Source organism: Acinonyx jubatus, chromosome C2 (genome assembly GCF_027475565.1).
Source record: "Acinonyx jubatus isolate Ajub_Pintada_27869175 chromosome C2, VMU_Ajub_asm_v1.0, whole genome shotgun sequence".
Lineage (NCBI taxonomy): Eukaryota > Metazoa > Chordata > Mammalia > Carnivora > Felidae > Acinonyx > Acinonyx jubatus.
In genome coordinates, this window is record NC_069384.1 from 64,613,287 (window position 1) to 64,635,880 (window position 22,594).

Sequence of the window (22,594 nt, forward strand, 5' to 3'; positions counted from 1 at the left end):
GTTTATATTAGTTGGTACAGGAGAGAACATTGGGCTTGACCTCTACTCACCAAGACTCACATCCCAGGTCGCCAGCTGTTTGACCACAGCAATTTCCTTAAACTGAGTACCTCACTCACTTGTAAAATTTTTCCAACAGCCTTACATCACTCCAATGAAAGGTATAGTTATCCTAAGGTAAGCCCTGCTTAGGGTCATAGTCCCATTCTCATCAACCTTCCAGTCAAATGTTAAGGTTAGAAAAAAAGAAATGATTAGAAAGAATGGTGTGACTGTGTCTGTATTAAGAGTTTGGGAATTACTGTGAATAGCAGGGGTTTAGCAAAGATGTATGTCAGAATGTTGTGGTCACCTACTAGGAAGTGAAGTGCTTCATTTTTCAAATTACTGTGGTAACATCTCTTACTTTTATTAGTACCAAAATGCTGTGCATAATCTTTGGGAAGGCTTAAGCATTAGGGAAGGATGGGCAGAAGGTCTTGTGAGATGGATTTCTAACTGTGGCAGATGTCAAGAAGTGCTTTAGTTCCTCTACATATCGTGTGAGCATATCAAACTGGCAAAAGCTGAAAAAATTAGCCTTGCTAAGAACTTAGGGAAATGGGCACCCTCAGATACAAAGGTGCAAATGGGTATAACCTTTCTAGAGATCGGGCAGGCAGTACTCATCCAAAACGAAAACACGTGGAGCCTCTGGTCTATCCTTAGCTAAGTGATTGCTTAAGGATTTGTAAAGGATTCCCTATGGAAACTTCCAATGCATGATATTATGGAGCAGCCAAAAAAAAAAAAAAAAGTAAAAGTATATACATGCAGAAAGAGATGAAAGGCAAGGTCACTAAAAAACAGTCCTATTGTAGACTAGTGGGATTTCAGGTGATTTCTTCTTTTCTTCCTTACATGGTTCCATAAAACCAACCAATGAAACAAAATACAAAAGAAGAAACAAACAAAACAAATAATTTAGGCATCAGGTTTAGGTCCTGTTCAACACTGATGCTCAATTTCGTGAATGCTATTGGACATTTAGCAAGCATTCTACAAAACATTTGTTTAATAAATGAATGCACAAACAATAGGGAATTGGTTAAATTATTCTAAACTCAGAATGGATTCGTACATAGCCAATACAAATCATATTTTAGGACTATATTACAGGCTGGTAAAATTATCAAGGAGAAAAAGAAACTAATATTATGATTTTATTAAAAGTAAATAGCATAGAAAAATGACCTAATTTTTTATTTTAAAAAATGTGTAAATGCCTAGGAAAAGCCTGGAAGAGTATACAGCAAAAATTAACACTGGATGGTAAGTCTGTATTTTCTCCCTTTTTGTAGTTCAGGACATATTCAAGCAGAATCTGGATGACCATCTGCCAAGGACTGGTGTTGGATGGAAGCTGATTTTTATCTTGGGAGTCCAAGATTCTATTTTTCACCTAGCAGAATGCTCTGAAAGCTATGAAGTACTTACTAAAAGTATTATATCCAAATATTCAGGTGAAAACATGAGTAGAGAATCAAAAAATTAGAGAATGTTAATAACACTAAATGCTACTGTGCCAAGTGCTTTATATACACCATTTTAATTAGTGCTCACAATCTTGCACATTATTACTACACTTTTTTAAGTTTATTTATTTTGAGAGCAAGAGCACATGAGTGGGGGAGGGGCAGAGAGAGAGGAGAGAGGGAATCCCAAGCAGGCTCTGCGATGTCAGTGCAGAGGCTGACGCAAGGCTCAATCTCACAAACCATGAGATTGTGACCTGAGATGAAACCAAGAAGATGCTTAACTGACTGAGCCACCGAGACGCCCCTTTCAGATGAGAGAAACAGATCCAAAGAGGTTGTGACCTGCTTGAGATGACACAGCCAGTTGTTGAACCTAAGTCTGTCATACTTCAAAGCCATGCTTAATTAACTAGAAGGAATCCTAAAGAATACCTTAATTCAGCTCCTTTATAAAAGAGGCAATTTTCCCATCATAGAATGACATATGAACACTACATATTCTCTTATGTTCTTTAGTATCTTTTGTTGTTGAAATATGAAACTCAACTTACTAATAGGCAGAATATGGCTAATTTCTTCATTAGCCCATAAGCAGCTTCTAGAACCACAGGATTGCTATAGCAAGCAAACCAAACTCCATGTTCTATCCCAGGCATTATTATAGCAGAGCACTGAGCTAATTTCACTGATGACTTATTTGTTCTAGTCAAGCCTCTGACCTGGGCGAGCTTTTAATCAATAAGAGATAACTGTCTGGCCAGTAGGCATTAAACTATGATCCCCTAGTCTATCTTAAAATGTAACTAGACATCTACAGATTAATTATGCCAAACAGTTGAGATCTTCTGAGCCAAGGAATCCTAATGTGGTCCAAAATCTAAGCGAGTAACTTTCCCAAAAGACTGACTAGTAAAGAATAATAATAATGATCTAAAATATTAAGATTGAAGGCTTGTCCAGTTCTTGCCTTTAAGTAAGTTAAAAATAAAAAACAAAATGTTGAATGAGATGATGTGGGTACCGTACTCATTCTGAATTGGTAAAGGGTTATTTCCTTACTTCTATGCACCTCATTTTGGAGGTTTCACTGAATGAGATCAGGATCTGCTTTCTCGTTACAACTAAAATCTAGAGTTCCCAGAATGACACAAGAACATAAGAAATTAATATTACAGGATGTTTTTTTATACTATATCCTTTAAGAAAAATAAATGCCATGTGAGGACGTGAGGAACACAAAAAGAGACACACTTGAAGATTTCTGACCAGAGATAATTTCCTTTTTCTAAAAATAAGTTATAAATACTTTTTCCATTTATCAAAGTTCCACAAATTCCCAAAATTACTGAATCTTCTTCATTCTTCAGGAATTATTCATTCACAGAGTAAACCACCTACAAAAAAAAATTATATTAGAAAATTAGATTTTAAACATCATGCCAGACCTATGGAATTAGGGAATTAAGACCAGTAGAAATGAATGCCTCAGCCAAGTACTATTAACCAATTGCCACAATAATTCTAAACCAGTCATGAAATAAAAGACACAGAGTCTTAAATTCTAGTTTTGCCTAAAAAGCCTCACTGAAACTGTTCAATCCAATACATTTTCTCATCTTTAGAAGTCTGTTAAAGTAAAAACTATACATATTTATTTATTTACTCAAAAATATCGTCCCAAAAAGTCCAGAGCAGTGTATTTTTACAGATATTCAAGAGAAGAGACTTTGCAAACCCTTCGTTGCTGATTCAAGTATGTTTGGCAAAGATCCACGAAGTGGATAGCAAAAGGTCAGTTCTGTATACAAGGTGCTTCCTGTGGAAAGTTACTCACTTTATCCCCAGGGCAAAATAAGGGTAATGTTTTGAATCCACTTAGAAATCAGAAAGGGAGAGTAGGAGAGGATAGGGTTGCTGGTCTAAGTCAATCACTACCATGCTTCTCTCCAAACAGTTCTCACCCACCCTCACCCCCAGTCCCTATCCCAGAAGGCAGAGAGAACAATGCTTCAAAAAGTAATTTGGGCTAGCCAATTCTTCAAGTCCAGTGAAAGTGCTTCCTTCATCTAGCTATTATTATTCCCAGTATGTGGTTTAGAAAACATAAGCCTGATCAACAACACAAACATCTAACCTGTTTTCTAAAAGGCTAAAAGGAAGAATACACTTAAGGAAGGGTTTGAGCAGGAAAGATAACCAAAAATGAAGCCACTCAACATTGTAAGAGACAGCAGTCCACAGCACTGTTACCTCTTTTGCCACTAACTATATCTCAGGAGGGGCTACTCCTGAAAGCTTCTGGATGTCAACCTCTTGGTTATATATCTGGGTGTAAAGTCCTTGACAGAAGAGACCTTTCTCATGCTGGCATTTTCTAGGTATTAAACAATAAATATCTATTGAATAAATGTTTAAATAGCAAGGAAGGACACTTTTGCTGGATTTTGTTGGAACCATATTTTCATACATAATCAGTTGTATGTGTGTATATGAAATCAGCATATTTTAAGCATACTTTAACCAAATATTAAGTTCTGTTAAATAGTAAATACTGAGTATCCCCACTGCCTGGTGCTAGTCCTTTCATTTCTTTCAATGATTTTAGCACCCAAACTGGGTTCTCAAGGTTCCTTCTAACTCCTAAAGGCAGAAAAACAGACACTAGCTGTTAATGTTCCTCTTTAACATTTCTAAGTAGGTTCTAGGTTCCTCTAGTTTTTCTTTCAGTAAAAGAAATAGTCCTAAGATAAAAGAAAGTGTTTAGAATCACCACCATCATCCACTTATTTTTCCTTAAGAGCAGTTTTCAAGTCACTGCCTTTGCTACTATTAAATCTTTAGATAGTTTATACTTAGCAATATCCCTGCTACTTCTTCAGTTTAAGCCAATGGTTCCTTAAGAAGGGTCCACCTGAAAATTATCTAGGAGTTTGAGTCAACAGGAGATCAGGGCCCAGGGCTTGTGAATTTTGGAAAACAGTCCTCAGGTGATTACAAAGTGCACCTCTGGCTGAATGTAGCCCACATTTATATTAACTCCCAATCTACTAAATTCAAGGTACAATTACGACCTGTCTTATTTAGGATATAACATTAAAATCTACAAAGGTTTTTGAAGTAAGGAACTTTCATGATCATTATTGGGAAGATCTAGGTTTGCAAAAATATTTTTCCTTTGAAGCTATCATCAGAAAAATGTGGTCTAATAGTCTAAGAGATATCAATTTAGTTCGGTTTATCTTATAACAATGTAGACAGTAGTGTTGGATTTTACAGCCAATGACCTGGTTATTGAGTTATATATACCTACACATTTCAGCAACAGGTCTTTCTAATTTGCATTCATAATAAAGTTTTAGGATTGAAGATCAAGACTATGTGCAGTCCTAAAAATGAGTAGGCTGGTAACCAGACCTCATTAAGTGCAAGGAATGAAGTGTAAAGCATCCATGCTTTGGAGAACATAAAAGACCTAGACTCTAGTTTTAATTCCACCAGCTACCCATTCTTAACTTGGGCAAGTATTTTTTTGACTTCACTTTTTGTCCATTTCCCAATGGGAGTTGGGGAAATAGGATACCTGGGACCAAAGCAGATCCAAACACCTGTTCCTCTTCCAAAAGCAGTAGTATGCTGAAAATGAAAACATGACATCTGAATTCTAAGAGAGGCCCTACATGGATTCAGATTGTTCTTGCCATAATTGGGATTCAAAAACATGTAATCAGGTCATATAACCAACAGACCTCAATTGGATGTCTGCTATCCACAACTCCCAACATATGGGCTATTCCGTTCTGGCTTCTATTTGATAGTTTACAAATCCTATTTGTACACCTGTCATTTAATCATCACAATGACTCTTTGAAGTAAACTAAGGTTAAGAAAGTTAAGGACTTGCCCAAGACCACACAATCAGTTAATCATCAGGTTTTCTAAGTCCAAAGCTCTTGCATTTTCTTTTACACACAAATGAAGTACACAGGTATCCCTCTCACTTTGTCCCAATAATATAAAGAAAACTATGATATTTCCTAGTCCTTGTGAATTTGTGCTAATTATGACAACAGTTGTAGCACTTTTGTGGTAGACATGAAGTCCAAGAGATGCTTCTGATGCTCCTAAAATTAGCATTTTTAAAAATCACCCTTTTTATCAAGACAGGCTTGGCATTAGCACCAACACTTTATACAACTGCTTAGGAAAAGAGTAAGAATATAAACAAGGAAACTGTGTACAAATGTTGAGATTCCAGGTCTTTAAAAATAATTAATAGGTATAATTATACTTTTAAAGAACACCCCCTCCCCCCCCACACACACACCCAAACTTACTTATTTTACAAAATGATTCACTATGGAATTTCTTTAAATAACCATGTAATCTAAAAGCCACTTAAGTATGTCATGCACACACAGAGTAGATATACCATACTAAATATAAACATCACAAAATATGTTATGGGTCTTTTTATAAATTAAAAAAGTGAAATCCACAGAGGTTTAATGTATTGATGAATGTTAAATGTACCTGAAGCAAAATACATGCTAAGCTAGACAATCAAAATTAAGCCTCAGGACTTTCAGCCTAGACTATTTTCTACTACATAGTGATACTTCTTATTAGTTTGGAACAGGTTCCTTATCTGTCCTTTTTTTACAGCTCAATGAGTAAAGACTAGCTATGTATGAAATTCTAAAGAGGCAGTAGAGAGGTGAAAGAGAAAGAAACCAGGCTATTACTGTTATATTAGTATGTGACTTTGACATTATCTCTCAGCTATTATTAAGTTAAAACTGGCAGTGTGATATGGATGTTGGGCAGTGGAAGGGGTGGGCAAAAAGCAGAGGGAATCTGCCTGGAGACACGAGGTTGCAGATCTGATCCTACAACTTACCTTGGAAGTCATTCCGTATCTATAGGCCTTAGTTCCTCATTTATTTATTCATTTAATTAATATTCCTCTGTTGAACACCTACTATGTAACAGGCAAAATTATAGGTCCTGGGAATATGACAGTGAGTAAAGCAGAAAATTCTTTTTTTTTTTTCTATTAGAAAACCAGTATGTTCTGAAATTTTTTATTTATTTATTTTTTAATTTAAATTTTAGTTAACATACAGTGCAATACTGGTTTCAGGAGAATTCAGTGCTTCATCACTTAACATACAATAGCCAGTGCTCATGACAACAAATGCCCTCCTTAGTACCCATGTTTTAAAAAATGTTTATTGATTTATTTTGAGAGAGACAGAGAGAGAATGAGCAAGCAGAGGAAGGGCAGAGAGAGGGAGAGAGAGAATCCCAAACATGTTCTGAGTTGTTCCCCATAGAGCAGGACTCAGGGCTCCATTTCATAAACTGTGAGATCATGACCTAAGCCAAAGTCAAGAGTCAGATGCTCAACTGACGGAGCCACCCAGGCACCCCAAGCAGAAAATTCCTCTCAGAGCTTACGTTGTAGTCGCAGTAAAACAATGCAGATAATAAATACATACCTAATATGCAGGCAGTGATGTTAAGAGTAGCCACTAGCCCTATGTGGCTATTAAAGTTAAAATTAAATAAAACTAAAAATTCAGTTCTTCAGTTTTACTACCACATTTTAAGGGCTCAGTAGCCACACAGGGCTAGTGGCTACCAGAGTGGAGAGTGAAGGTACAGAATATTTTCATTATCACAGCAAGTTCTACTGGATAGTGCTGGGACAGAGTGATGGGGAAGGGATGTTATTTCAGATGGGAGTGTTAAGTGAAAGCATCTCTAATAAGGAGACTATGGGACAGAGAACTAGGAATGGGTTAAGTTGCTATCTGAAGAAAGAGTTCCAAACAAAAGATCATTTATCTGTGGTATTGCTGTATACACATAACTTAAAGTCCCTTTCAGCATTAAAATTTGGATTCAAAGTTCTTTTAAAAAATGGTCCGAGGTTTTAGTATTATTAGAAGCATGGTACAAAAGAAATAGCAATAATTCTATTTTTCTTTTGCAGAAAGCAATGCTTCCATGTACTGCCTACTCCCTATTTAAAAGACCCACATCAGAAACAAGGAATGAAGAATATTTTCCTTTTAGTTCTTTTAAGTCAGACAACTGAATATTTTGAACTTCCAAAACCATTATTCCTTCTGACTCTAACATAACTCTAAAGGCTTTTATCGAGCCCCTTTTTGAAAGATACATTCTCCCCTCCTTAAATCCACTGAATGATTCTCAACTTATTAGCATCATTTACTCCCTACATTAGAAACTGAAAATTATTTTTTAAGTATACTTAAGCACCCAGGTGAATTACCTTTTGAATAGAATGTTCTCTGGTGACTGCTAAATCTATAAAGCACAAATCTGAAGCAATAACCCTATGTATTATCTTCCCAATCAGAAAGTATCATGCTCACCATTTCATATCTTAAATCCTAGGGCTCTCATGCATTCCTTGTGGGCCTCAATTAGGTGTCCACAGTGCTCTTCTCCTTTCTCAATGATGCTATAAAACAAAATGTACTTGTTATCTAACAAAGTAGGCATTAGTACATTAATAGTAAATATGCATGACAGTGACGGGGAATGAGGCAGAACATGGATCTGATGGAATGTAGTTGGAGTTAAAGAAATAATTATGCATATCAAATATTGCCTCTAGTTCATATCAAAGGAACAATACAGTTCTCTAATGAAATCGATCATCTGAATACAATACTTATGTTAAAAAATTTTTTTTAGGGGTGCCTGGGTGGCTCAGTCGGTTAAGCGGCCGACTTCGGCTCAGGTCATGATCTCACGGTCCGTGAGTTCGAGCCCCGCATCGGGCTCTGTGCTGACAGCTCAGAGCCTGGAGCCTGTTTCAGATTCTGTGTGTCTCTCTCTGGCCCTCCCCCGTTCATGCTCTGTCTCTCTCTGTCTCAAAAATAAATAAACGTTAAAAAAAAAATTAAAAAAAATTTTTTTAATGTTTATTCATTTTTGAGAGACAGAGCATGAACGGGAGAGGAGCAGAGAGGGAGGCAGACAGAATTGGAAGCAGGCTCCAGGCTCTGAGCTGTTAGTACAGAGCTCCAAGCGGGGCAAACCCACCAACCTCAGATCACGGCAAAGCTTAACCAACCGAGCCACTCAGGTGCCCCTGAATACAATACTTAAGTTAAATGAAGGACAGAGAGAGGAATTGAATTTTTTGCCTATCACAGAGGAATTAAATCTTTTATTCTGCTCTACATTCAAATAGACCTAAATAAATCTCCTTCTAATCATAATACACCCAACAACATAAACGGCAAGATCTGTCAGGCAACAGCAAGCAGCCTGATGAGCCTCCCTCACAATGATCAAAGAACTTTTTACACTAAGTAAAATCTAGGATCACACAGCTTTTTATTTCTAGGGCCTGGAAATGTAATTTTAGCAAAGATCAAGTTAAGTCAAATTTAATTACAGGAAAAAATTGACTCCTGACTATAGATATTTTGGCATAGTGGTCTGAGACAATTAATGCAAAAGCAATTTGAAGGATAGGATCTCCTCCTTTAGAGATCCAAATCCTATATATCCTTCAATTGCGCAATGAATAGCTCATTCATTACAAATGAATGAATGTTTGGTGAAGATAACAGCTAGTATTCCCTGATCATTTTTTGAATACTGTGGAAGACCTGTATCACTAAACCTTACAGGAATCCTAGAGGCAGGCAGACACACTTTTATTAGGCCCATTTTAGACATAGGAGGCAGGTGTGTTAAATAATTTACTCAAAGTCGCAAAGTTGGTGGACCAGATTCAAACCTTGACTCTGGATTCCAAGTTCTTAGTCATGACACATTACTAGCTTTAGATTCAATAAGCACTTACTGTTAACTATGAAAGCAATTTCAGTATCAGATTGTAGTCTTTCAATTCTCCCTTCACAGTATTGAGAAGTACTGAGTATTAATAAAAAGGACTGCTTTCCTATAACTCTTAACTCCATTATGCCACTTGTGAATATTTTATGTGAGGGCAAAAAAGAGGGAGAGGTTTACAATTCACATTTTCTGAGCATTCCCCCTAATGAGATTTGTTCCACAACAGAGGTTGTATAGAATGAGAACAAACAAAACCTTTTGTGGGTTGACAGGAATTCAGATGTGTTATCCTGAATACTGTCACCTATGTCAGACTGTCTGATTTTTCATTCACCTACCCGGGAGTGGGGGGATAGGGGGGAGGTAAGGGGAACTCTTCAGTACTTTAAGAAATGTACCGGGTCCCACTATGCCAAAATTTTACCAGAAAATTTTACTCTTTTGTCTTGCCAAATCTTCCATCACAGCCCATACATACCACGTGGTAATAGCAATCATTAGTATCTCCACTACCTATAAGCTTCTTTAAATCAAGTAGCATCTTTACGTCTTTAGTAGACCTAGGGCAGTGCTTGACACAGAAACAGATGCTCAAAAACCCTATGAGTGAGTGTGCGAAGCGAGCCCGGTTCAATCTGACCTCTCTCCTAACCTTTCATCCATCTTTCGGGGCTGGGCTACGGGCTCAGTCAACAGACAGAGTACTGGGTCCTCTAACTCTCAAAATTGCAGCACGGCAAAGCTCGGACCAGTGAAAGCCCAAGGCCGGGCAGGGCACGGAGGTACCGGAAGGCAGCGCATGGGGCCTGCCCGCCGCTCCCTCCCCATTTGCGCACTGACCAAGCATCGCGCGCCTTCTTGGTCTCCGGACAGGCGCAGCAGGGCTTCAGAGGCTTCTTCTCCTGTGACTCAGCCGGGGCAGGGCTTGCGGCCGCCAGACCCGGCATCTTGCAAGCCTACAGCAACAACTAGCACAGCCACCCTAAACCCTCCCAGGCTCGGCGAACGCCGATTTGCCTTCAGTCACTTCCGGCAGTGGCTCTACCAGGGACAGGAAGTCCTGCCTCTCTCAGACGGAGGGGTAGTTAGGAGGGGGAGAAAAAAAAGATTTAAAATGGCGCGTGCGCAGAGAGGCTACATGAAGGGCGCTTCTTTCGCGCAGGCGCAGGGGCGGGATGAAAGGGCAAAGAATTTGTCAATCAACTTGGGGAAGACTGGAAGAAGGGGAAAATAGTGAGATGGTAACTCATATCTCTTAACCTCTCAATCTACCAATGGAAAACTGAAGCCCAAGAAGGTGAGATGACTTGTCCACCCTAAACAAAAGAAACACGAGTGAAAGCCAGTTTCCCTTGAGTAACAGATTAGTTCCACATATTTCATGCTCGAGTTATTATCTGCCTTCTCCTCCCTCCCCGCCCCCACCTCCATCTCTTTTGTTCTGGTTTAGTTAAAAATGATCAGCAAAGAGCTTTGAACAATCCAATCCACAAATGTGAGGGGAAAATTCTAATAACTCATACCATACCCAGTACACTATTTTATAGCTCCCTTTCTAACTGATTTGATTTCAGTATGAATTGTTAATCATAGGGCAAATATACCAGTTAATAAAATTGAAAAATGACTTTTCCTTGGCATTTCTTGAGTTCAATTAGGTATATAAGTAAACTGGCACCTACTATTTGCAATTGTGGGGATTTCTTTCATGCATAAAATTGTTGGGGAAAAGGAATGAACTTATTTCTTTTTTACCTTATTATTTTTTAAAATTTATTTATTTTGAGAGCGCAAGTGGGAGGAGGGGCAGAGAGAGAGGTCAGAGAGAATTCCAAGCAGGCTCTGAGATTTCAGCACAGAGCTGGAGGCAGGCCTCTATCCACCAACTCCTGACATAATGACCTGAGCTAAAATCGAGTCAGTTAAGCAACGGACTGAGCCACCCAGGTGCCCCTGGACTTATTTTTTAGAGCAGGACTTCAGGGCATAGTTCAAATAGCTGCCTAGTATATTTTAGGTAATAAAACTTTCAGTGTCACCTAACCAAGGTTTGTTTCTGTATTTCAGAGATTTAGCTCAGGGAATCCGTATGTATGTCTATGAACTGGTGCTATATACCTTTTTTTTTTTTTCCTTTGAGAGAGAGAGAGAGAGAGAAAGAGAGAGCACGTGAGTGGGGTAGGAGGAGAGATAGAGGGAGAGAATCTCAAGCAGACTCCACACTTAGCACAGAGCCTGATGCAGGGCTTGAACCAACTGCAAGATCATGACCTGAGTCAAAATCAAGAGTTGGATGCTTAAATGACTGAGCCATCCAGGTGCCCCTGTGAACTGGTGCTATATGGAAGTAATTTCTCTATGTGTATTTTACAAGTTACTAAAACATCCCCATTTTGTCATCTAAAAACTTTTAATAAGCATGATTTTTACTTCATTATAGATTGATATGTTTACTAATAACAACATATTGTCCTTATATTCTCCTAGACTCACCTTTATCCACTATTATCAGTTCTTTCAACTAGGTGTTTGCTACTGCTACTTAGTATCTTGCTATTGAAACAGTGCTTCTTGGACTAGCAACATCAACATCACTTTGGAAGGTAATGTACAATAAACATGGCTGAACAAATCAATGGGGAAAAGAAAACAAACTGAAGAAAATTAAACACCACATCAAAGGGTGGGGTTCTGGATGCATTAAAAGTCTACATGTGAAAGGTCAAACTAAGAAATCAATGAAAGGTAGTGATAGTGGAGGAGCTTATCTCTTTTTAAAATAATCTTCCCAACTTTAGGGGTGCCTGGCTGACTCGGTGGAGTGTTTGACTCTTGATCTTTGGGTTGTGAGTTTGAACCCCACCCCATTGGGTGTAAGGTCACTTAAAAATAAAATCTTAAAAAAAAAATCCCAACTTTAATAGCATGTCTCTGTTACTTAGGGCTCCAAAATACATTAATATAAAGTTGGTAGAGGTTATCTTTGTACTGAGGGGTGGTGTACATCTGATGGCATTTCAAAAGCACAAATTTTGTCGACACAAATTGAACAAACTTTTAGAATCTCTAAAAGTAAAGAAAGAGAGTTTTATTTGAGCCCAAGTTAGGACAGCTGCCCAGGAAACACATTCTTCATAGGAATGAAAGTACTCTGGAGAATGAACAATTTTTACAGGGAATATACATACTTCTTTACATCTCAAAAGATGATAGATTAGCATATAAGCAGGAATCATGAATTTTATCATAAAGGAATGCAGGGAACAAGAACACTGATTGATATCTCAAGAACAGGATGGGTTTTCCTTTGTACTACTCACTCACAAAGCAGATGTACAATGCATGTGTGGCAGTCCATAAATCAGGCTTTTGGTATGAACAAAGTTTATATACCATCATGCTAACTTAGAAAAAAATCTAAAATGGCTTCCCTTGTCCATCAGGTCTTTAGAGAGTTCTTTGCTCATCATAAGTAAATATATATATATATATATATATATATATATATATATATATATATATTCTTTTTTTTTTTTACATCAAAATAAAGGCTTAAGGTTTTACATAGGACATGTTAAATTAATTAAACAAACCAATAGACTGATGTGGCGCTAATGCTGCAGTGGTCTACACTAAGCAAACCAAAATCTAAACCTATAAATACCTCAAGTTTACAAAATCAAAAGGCTAAGGACAGCCAATCACAGCCAACTAGGATATTTGCTGTAGCCAATCAATAATTTCCTTACTTTTCTTCCACCTTTTCTCTGTAGAAGCCTCTCTCTGTGTTCCAGTAGTGCAGCAAGCATTCCTAACCATTTCTGCTGCCCATTTTGAACGAATTTTTGCTCCTAAAAATCTTACTATATCTCAGTTTATCTTTTAATAGAAACTATAGACAAATTTAACAAATGATGAATGGGTCAAAGATATTTGAAATATCTAAATCCAACAAGGGATTGATTCTAGAATATTTAAGGAACTTATAGAAAGTAATGATAAGAGAATAGCAACCCCAATAGAGAAATGGAAAAGGGATATGAACAGACAGTATATAGAAGCAGAAATATTCAAACAACTTGTTTTTGTTTGCCTACTTATTAAAGGCAAGAGAATATGTAGAATACACAGAAGAGAAAAACTGAGGCCAACACTCATAAAAAGAGCTATTCCAAAGGAGTACTAGTCATAGAAATAGAAAATAAAACAACCATGAGGTATCACTTTATACCCATTAGACTGACAAAAATTAGCAAACTGAATAATGCCAAGTACTAGTAAGGATTCAGGAATCCTCCCAGGTGACTGTTGGGAATGTGGAATGGTCTTGCCATTTTGGAGGGCAGTTAGTCAGTATCCAGTTAATTTAAGAATAGGTGCATATTCTGTGATTCAGCAATTCTATTTCTGGATCTGTATTGAGAAGAACTTCCCAGCAAGTCCATAAGGGAACGTATATGGGAATAATTGTCACAGCATGCTTCTGTGGCAGAGAACTGGAGGCAATGTGGGCATTCATGACTGTGGGGGTGGATAGGGAAATGGAGTGTACTGTGAACATACTGGAAGAAATTGACAACATACACAAAATAACATGGAAAAAAATTTTAAAGCGTATGGGTAGTGAGAAAAGGTAAGAAAGAGAATGGATACATAGCCCAATACCATTCACATAAAATTAAAGAAGGGGTACAAAAACCAAAAATACACACAAGAGTACATATGTATAAAAAGACTTGCTTTTGACAGAATGGGGGAAGAGAATAGGGATAAATGAAGACCCTGCAAGGGTCCCTTGCAGGGACCAATGATGACAATGTGTCATGCACAGAGTAAGATAAAGAAGTCAATTATCTACATTTGAAAAACAAGGAAAACTACACTGGTCGCATCCCACTAAATGTACTTTGGAAAACACTGCTTCATGGGTAGCAAATGAATTTAATAATTTTGATGTCCTTTTTCACTACCCTTTTAGGTGATATGGAACAAAGTTAAGTTTTATTTGAAGAGCTTAAGTCATGTCCTTGCTTTTAAGTAAAAAATAATGATTTTGTCATAAAAAGATATTGTGAATTTGCAGATGACATACTTTGATCTTATCATACTCATTTTGGTGCCCCAACAGCAGTTAGCATATGGTAGACACAGCATAAAGTTTTATTTAGACAAATTATTCCCAAGAAAGCTTTATTTTGCCCTGTTACTACAAAGAATCTAGAAGTATTTTTTCCCATAGAAAAATCTCTTATCCAGGAATGTCTGGGTGGCTCAGTCAGTTCAGTGTCTGACTTTTGATCTCAGCTCAGGTCTTGATCTCAGGGTTTTCAGTTTGGGCTGGCATTGGGCACAGTGTGGGCCCTCACGTTGGCCCCTGCATTGGGTGAAAAAGAAAAGATCTCTTAAATAAGCAAAGAAACAAATGTTGAACTGATTTTTCCCTCTAGTAATATCCAATAACCCCCATATTGGCACTGATAATTCTTTTTTCCTTTTTTTGTGAATATAATTTATTGTCAAATTGGCTTACATACCACACGCAGTGCTCATCCCCAGAAGTGCCCTCCTCAATGCCCATCACTCATTTTCCCCTCTTCCCTACCCCCCACCAACCCTCAGTTTGTTTTCTGTATTTAAGAGTCTCTTGTGGTTTGCCTCCCTTCCTCTCTGTTTGTAACTATTTTTTTCCCCTCCCTTCCCCCATGGTCTTCTGTTAAGTTTCTTAAAATCCACATATGAGTGAAAACATATGATATCTGTCCTTCTCTGACTGACTTATTTCACTCAGCATAATACTTTCCAGTCCCATCCATGTTGCTGCAAATGGCATGATTTCATTCTTTCTCATTGCTAAGTACTATCCCATATATATATATAAACCACATCTTCTTTATCCATTCATCAGTTGATGGACATTTAGGCTCTTTCCATAATTTAGCTATTGTTGAAAGCACTGCTATAAACATTGGGGTACACGTGACCCTATGCATCAGCACTCCTGTATCCCTTGGGTACATTCCTAGTAGTGCTATTGCTGGGTTATAGGATAGATCTATTTTTAATTTTTTGAGGAACCTCCACACTGTTTTCCAGAGTGGCTGCACCAGTTTGCATTCCCACCAACAGTGCAAGAGGGTTCCTGTTTCTCCCCATCCTCGCCAGCATCTGTAGTTTCCTGATTTGTTCATTTTACCCACTCTGGTATGAGGTGGTGTCTCAAGTGGCTTTGATTTGTATTTCCCTGATGATGAGTGACATTGAGCATCTTTTCATGTGTCTGTTGCCCATCTGGATGTCTTCTTTGGAAAATTTTCTATTCATGTCTTCTGACCATTTCTTCACTAGATTATGGGTTTTTTGGGGTGTTTGGTATAGATTTTTGGATACTAGCCCTTTATCTGATATATCATTTGCAAATATCTTTGCCCATTCCATCAGTTGACTTTTAGTTTTGTTGATTGTTTCCTTTGCAGTGCAGAAGCTTTTTATCTTCATGAGGTCCCAATGTTCCTTTTTGCTTTTAATTCCCTTGCCTTTGGAGATGTGTTGAGTAAGAAATTGCTGCGACTGAGGTCAAAGAGGTTGTTGCCTGCTTTCGCCTCTAGGGTTTTGGTGGTTTCCTGTCTCACGTTTAGGTCTTTCATCTATTTTGAGTTTATTTTTGTGTATGGTGTAAGAAAGTGGTCTAGTTTCATTGTTCTGCATGTTGCTGTCCAGCTCTACCAGAGGCATTTTCTAAAGAGACTTTTTTCCATTGGATGCTCTTTCCTGCTTTGTCAAAGATTAGTCGGTCATACATTTGTGGATCCATTTCTGGGTTCTCTATTCTATTCTGCTGGTCTATGTGTCTGTTTTTGTGCCAATACTATACTGTCTTTATGATTATAGCTTTGTAGTAGAGGCTAAAGTCTGGGACTGTGATGCCTCCTGCTTTGGTTTCCTTCTTCAATATTATTTTGGCTATTCAGGGACTTTTGTGGTTTGATACAAATTTTAGGATTGTTTGTTTTAGCTTTGAGAAGAATGCCAGTGCAATTTTGATTGCGATTGCATTGAATGTGTAGATTGCTTTGGGTAGTATTGACATTTTAACAATATTTATTCTTCCAATCCATGAGCATGGAGTGTGTTTCCATTTCTTTGTGTCTTCTTTAATTTCCTTCATGAGCTTTCTATAGTTTTCAGTATACAGGTCTTTTACATTTTTGGTTCTGTTTGTTCCTAGGTATTTTATGGTTCTTGATGTGATTGTAAATGGGATCAGTTTCTTTATCTCTCTTTCTGTTACTTCATTATTGGCATATAAAAATGCAATCTATTTATGTATATTGATTTTGTACCCTGTGACTTTGCTGAATTCATGTATCAGTTCTAGGAGTCTTGGTGGAATCTTTCTGGTTTTCCATTTAGAGTATCATGTTTTCTGCAAAAAGTGAAAGTTTGACTTCTTCTTTGCCAATTTTGATGCATTTTATTTCATTTTGTTGTCTGATTGCTGAGGCTAGGACTTCCAACACTATGTTAAACAACAGTGGTGAGAATAGACGTCTATGTCATGTTCCTGATCTCAGGGGGAAAGCTCTCGGTTTTTCCCTACTGAGGATGATATTAGCTGTGGGCTTTTCATATATGGCTTTTATGGTGTTTAAGTATGTTCCTTCTATCCCGACTTTCTTGAGGGCTTTTATTAAGAGAAGATGCTGTATTTTGTCAAATGCTTTTTCTGCATCTATTGACAGGATCATATGGTTCTTATTCTTTCTTTTATTAATGTGATGTATCACATTGATTGATTTTTGAATATTGAACCAGACCTGCAGCCCAGGAATGAATCCCATTTGATCATGGTGAATAATCCATTTTATATGCTGTTGAATTTGATTTGCTAGTATCTTGTTGAGAATTTTTGCATCCACGTTCATCAGGGATATTGGCCTGTAGTTCTGTTTTTTTATGGGGTCTCTGTCTGGTTTAGGAATCAAGGTAATGCTGGCTTCATAGAATGAGTCTAGAAGTTTTCCTTCCATTTTTATTTTTTGGAACAGCTTGAGAAGTATAGGTATTAACTCTGCAGTTGGGTAACAGCCCCTTCTTACCCTGCCCCCACTTCCTTTAATGAGCTGTGTTCAAGATATTAACAATCTCTTAGTTTCCTCCCTGAGCACTGTGACTCTTAAAACCCTTCCAACAACTGCTTCTTCAGAATGGAGTATTCTCCTGCCCATGAAAAAGAGGACCAAAAGATATTCCTTTCCAAGGTGAAATATTTAGTTGTTTATATCCAGCTACTTGCCTCTCCTCTTCTTTCAGAATGGCACAGCTACCCCACACATGTAGGTTACTTTTTCTTCTGCCTTTTAATTTATGAAGAGGTAAGCTTTAAGGTTAATGATTGGTTTTTACATTAACGTCATTCTTTACTTTTCTTACTCAGTCTAAATGTCTTAGACTTGTGGGATTGTTAGAGTAGGCAGTTAGTTAGGTTCTAACAGGATACCTGGAGGCCAGCACCGAGGAAGTCATGGCCAGTTGTTGGGAAAGTCAGAAGCCTGTCCTGGCAGCACTCCACAAGAAGCTAGATCTAACAAGACTGAGCCAAGGTTGTGGATGCTGTTAAGAGAAACCTCTGACCAAATTAGGAAGAAAAAACATGAAGCATTGTTTCCCAAGTAATAAATATTCTGACTCCTAGTTAGCAAAGGTCAATAACAAGACACCCAAACCCTCAGGGCATGCATCGCTCTCTCTTTCTTGCTATCATATTTCCAAAGTGTACTTTTTTATTTAATAAACTTTCCTGCTTCTGTTACTCATCCACTATGCTGAGTGTGTGTCCTTGAGTTCCTTCTCGTGACAGGACCAAGAACCTTCAGCAACTCCTTCAGGTCTGGCTGGGTCAGTTCCCCAGGGCCCTAGGTCTCTGGAGTTTACCCAGCAACAGGATGGTTTTAGTATTAAAGGAAACGTAGGAGTATAAAACAATGACATTTAGTATTTCCCATTCTCCCCCAAGAAAAATCTCAAAAACCCACTTCCTCCAAGAAAAACACAATTTTAGAGAGCTGTAATTAGAGATTAAATTGAGAGTAGGTGGCGTGTGGAAAGTAAAATAAGATAAAAACAGAGAGGGAGGCAAACTATAAGAGACTTAAATACAGAGAACAAACTGGAAGGGAGGTGGATGGGGGGGATGGGTTAAATGGGTGATGGGCATTAAGGAGGGCACTTTTTGGGATGAGCACTGGGTGTCTTATGTAAGAGATGAATCACGGGATGAATCCTGAAGCCAATACTAAAGACTACACTGTATGTTAACTAACTTGAATTTAAATTGAAAAAAAAACAGAGAGAGAGATTAGATTCAACCATCTGTTTTACAGAGGCAACTCAGAGGCTGGTTTGATTAGTACATTTCATATCACATTCTCGCTTCCCGGTTATGATTATAATCAGCAATACATTACTATTTTAAGCCCCTGGGGCTCTTTGTTAGTGCTATTGTAATTGCTATATTAGTAGGCAGCAAGAGTTGAAAAGGTGACTGTAATGGACTTTTTTTATAGTACAGTGAATACGTTATTGTGAAGTACTGAATGGGAACATCACCTATGAATGGCACCAAGCATTCTGTGGATGACAGCCCTAGTAATGCAACAAGCAACAACTAAAATCCCCCCATGATGAAAGTACTTAGCTATTTTTCATGCCTAACTAATTCCAGGTATGGAGACTTCACCAAGCAAGGGTGGGTAGTTGATGTTGGTAGAGGAGTGACACCATATGCTGAGACAGAAGAATTACAGGTCCTGAATTCTCACTTCCCTAGTTAATAAGTTTGGAGGTAATTTTGTATAGTATTTACACTTTGTCTCTGGGGATGGGGGAAAGCTTTCCAAATTTCACAGCTAAAGATGTGCAATACATTATGCTCTGTAGCTTTTCAAGAACTCTGAAGGTTTTGAAATTTTACCCAATTTGCCTACCACAGTCCCATGAACGCTAATAGAAGCCAGACAACTGTTAGGTTAGAGATAAGGGATAATTTATTTCTTACAGCCATAGCAGTAATGTATCAGCATTTTTGTGCCAGTTCTCTGAGCCCCAATTCCCACACGGTGATGTAACGAAGGCCAGATGACATCTGCATACACACTGGGTTGCATTATAGGAAAAAAATAATGATATTAGGAAACCCAAATCTTTAATAATAGGGTAAGAATGTATGCCCTTTGCTCAAAGGGAGACCATCTGACTTCTAAAGTTGTTAGCAAACCTGCCCTTTACTCCAGAATCACACACTATCTCTATTGTCCAAGGTTGTTTCCTACACAAAGGAACAAGGCAGACAGTATCCCCCTTACAAGACAAGCAGAAACACGGCAAACTGTCTCCCAACATGGGTTTTTTATTAACTTACATCTCTCTACATTATCAAAGTTACTTTTATACAAGTAAACCACAAGACGCAGAATGTAATTTCATAAAGATTCCACATTAGTGGAATTAACTAATGTTAATTCTTGCTGTGTAGCAATATTAGCAAAAACCTAGTGGGAATACACATTTATTATCTCAGTTTTTTATAGTTAGGAATCTAGACATGGCTTAAGTAGCTCCTCTGATTAGGGTCTCACAAGACTACAATCAAGATATTGGATGAAACTGTGGTCTTATCTGAGGCTCTAATGGGGAAGGATATCCTTTTTTTTTAAAGTATGTATGTATGTACGTATTTAGAAAGTGTGAGCAGGGGAGGGACAGAGAGAGAGAGACAGAGAGAGAGAGAGAGAGAGAGAGAGAGGATCCCAAGTAGGCTCCATGCTGTCCACGCAGAGCCCAACATTGGGCTCGAACTCATGATCCATGAGATCATGATCTGAGCCGAAATCAAGAGATGGATGCTCAACCCACTGAGCCACCCACATGCCCTGGGAAGGATATGCTTTTAATTTCACTCAAGTTGTTGGCACAATTCAGTTTCCTGCAGTTGTAGGATTGAAGGATTTGGTTTCTTGCTGGCTGTGGGTTGGAGGCTGCTCTCAGCTCCAAGAGGATCGGTACTTTGGTATGTAGGATCCCCAACATGGCTACTTGCTTCCTCCCAGCAAGGGAGAGAGTGAACAACTCCTGTAAAATGGCCAGTACAGTCTATGTAAGACATTCACATAGTCACTTATCTCATCACATTTGACATATTTATTGGTGAATGTCTTCCAGTGTATTTATGGAGGGGGCTGGTTGTTGGCTACTTAAGATTAATTTATGTGATTCAGTGAGGTAAGTCTTTCTGAGGGGACATTTTAGCTGAGAACTTGAACGATGAGAAGTCAGCAGCGTGAAGATGGGGGGGGGGGGCCAGGGGTGAGGAGCATTCTGGGGAAAATGGACAGAAAGTGGAAATGTAGCTATGCCCACAGACAGAAAAATATCACACCATACAACATTGTATTTTATTTGTTTCTGGGTCTGTTTTCTTCACCATCCAATGAGCTGTATAAATTATCTCAGAATCTTCAATACCTATTTTATAGTAGACAGTAAATTGTTTTGTTTTTTTTTAATTTATTTTGGGGGGGGAGAGAGAAAGAGAGAGAACCGGTGGGGGAAGGGCAGAAAGAGAGGGAGACACAGACTCTGAAGCAGGCTCCAGGCTCTAAGCTGTCAGCACAGAGCCCAATGTGGGGTTCAAACCCAGAAACTATGAGATCATGACCTGAGCCAAAGTTGGACACTCAACTGACTGAGCCACCTAGGTGCCCTGACAGTAAATTTGTTTAATAAGTGGATGTATTTATTCATTTAGGAATCGTTTTATTAAGATTTTATTTACCAGGTACTTCAGAGATACCAAATGACCATGTGAAGGCCTGTGTCCACAATGAACGCACAGTTGTGTGCAGGAGCGTTGCAAACCATTACTAATGCAAGGTGATCCATGATATTGGTGCTACTATAGCATTGGAAGAAAGAATGAACCCTCAATCTATTTGGGGGATTTGGGGAAGCTACATAAATGTAGTAAGGTTAGCACTGAGTCTTCAAGGAGACCTAAATTAGTTGGGGTGCATAAATAGGAAAAAGCATTTTAGGCAAAGAAATCAGTTTGAGCAAAGACTTGGGAGTGACAAAGTATATGGCTGGTTCAAAAGCCCCAAGAAGTTTAGGAGCAAACAAAACCAGGAGTATCTGTGGAAAGAGGGATAGCAGCCCAGGAGGCTTATTCTATGTGTCTATAGATCACATCAAAGGGATAAAGAAGTCAACTCTAAGGTGTGCCACTAGCCTAACAGGATAATTTGAGCATCATAAATAATAATGGATTAAAACTCATCAGATATGTAAAATGTATGCATTGCTAATAATAACTAAACAAAACCTTACTGGTTAACATTGGAGGTTGCTAGGGGACCAACTAATTTCTCTGAAATTTTATAATTAAAGTGAAAAAGCCCAGCATTTATCACGCCTTTCTTCTAGGATCCCTGTATTTCATGATAACCAGAGCTGGTGAGAGAAAGTTTATAGAAGAATCCCAGGTAATAAAATCATTCAAAGTATTAGAAATCTATTGTTCTAGGATAAGACTTAAGAGACATACCAAAATGCAGTGTGAAGACTTTTTTTTTATGCTTTTAATGGGAAAAAAACCCCCAACTATTAAATGATATTTTGGATTCAGCCAAGTTAATTTGAATATGTATTGAGTATTAGATGATACAAAGGAATTACTAATTTTGTTACATGTGATAATGGTGGTGAAGTTAAGAAAATCCGTGTCAGTTTGAGATGCAGATTAATTTAAGGGTAAAATGTCTGGGATCTGTTTCAAAATAGTTAAACACGGAGCAGGCGAGGGGATGAAACTAGATGGGCAAAATGTTAATTGTTGATTCTTGGTGATGAGTCCGTGAAGGTTATTAAAAGTGGATTTACCTTTGCCTATGTTTAAAATTTTGCTTAATAGTTTTAAAAGCAGAACAAGCGCTGCGGAAAGGGGATGTCGGAAATGAAAAACCTAAACTATACTAGAAGATTGAGATTTCCCTGGGATTTCCGAAAGAGTTAAGAATTTTAATGGTCAAATCTCTGCTGGATTTGAAGAGCAGCCTCTGGCTGCTCTCCGGGCGAGGGCCCAAGGAGGGCGGTCGAGGGCTCGCGGTACTCTTGTAAGTGCAGTGAGAAGTGAGGACGCCCTTCCCCACCCGGCACCCTTCCCTCCTCAAGCCTGCCCTTCT

The 22,594-nt window shown here is 38.3% G+C and overlaps 2 protein-coding genes across 4 annotated transcripts in view; one reads left to right on the plus strand and one right to left on the minus strand.

Annotated features, from left to right (window-relative positions):
- Nucleotides 1–1,821: 1,821 nt before the first annotated feature.
- On the minus strand, nt 1,822–10,409 carry LOC106968279 (cytochrome c oxidase copper chaperone). 2 transcript variants are annotated; one of them, XM_015064616.3, is made up of 3 exons: nt 10,200–10,407; nt 7,919–8,007; nt 1,822–2,911 (listed from the first exon to the last, which is right to left on the minus strand). In XM_015064616.3, exons 1-2 carry the CDS (start codon nt 10,304–10,306, stop codon nt 7,923–7,925), a joined length of 192 nt encoding a protein of 63 aa, XP_014920102.1. In that variant the 5' UTR covers nt 10,307–10,407; the 3' UTR covers nt 1,822–2,911; nt 7,919–7,922. The 2 variants fall into 2 exon arrangements, with proteins under 2 accessions (XP_014920102.1, XP_053076887.1); XM_053220912.1 differs by lacking the exon at nt 1,822–2,911 and adding an exon at nt 5,126–5,150 and having other exon boundaries at nt 10,200–10,409.
- Nucleotides 10,410–10,521: 112 nt separating this feature from the next.
- CFAP91 (cilia and flagella associated protein 91) overlaps nt 10,522–22,594 on the plus strand; it is an 87,442-nt gene continuing 75,369 nt past the window's right edge. For both annotated transcript variants that reach the window (XM_027060928.2, XM_053220910.1), the window contains exons 1-4: nt 10,522–10,656; nt 11,872–11,962; nt 18,928–19,080; nt 21,837–21,895. The gene's annotated coding sequence lies outside the window, so the exon portion shown is untranslated. The remainder of the gene's footprint in view (nt 10,657–11,871; nt 11,963–18,927; nt 19,081–21,836; nt 21,896–22,594) is intronic.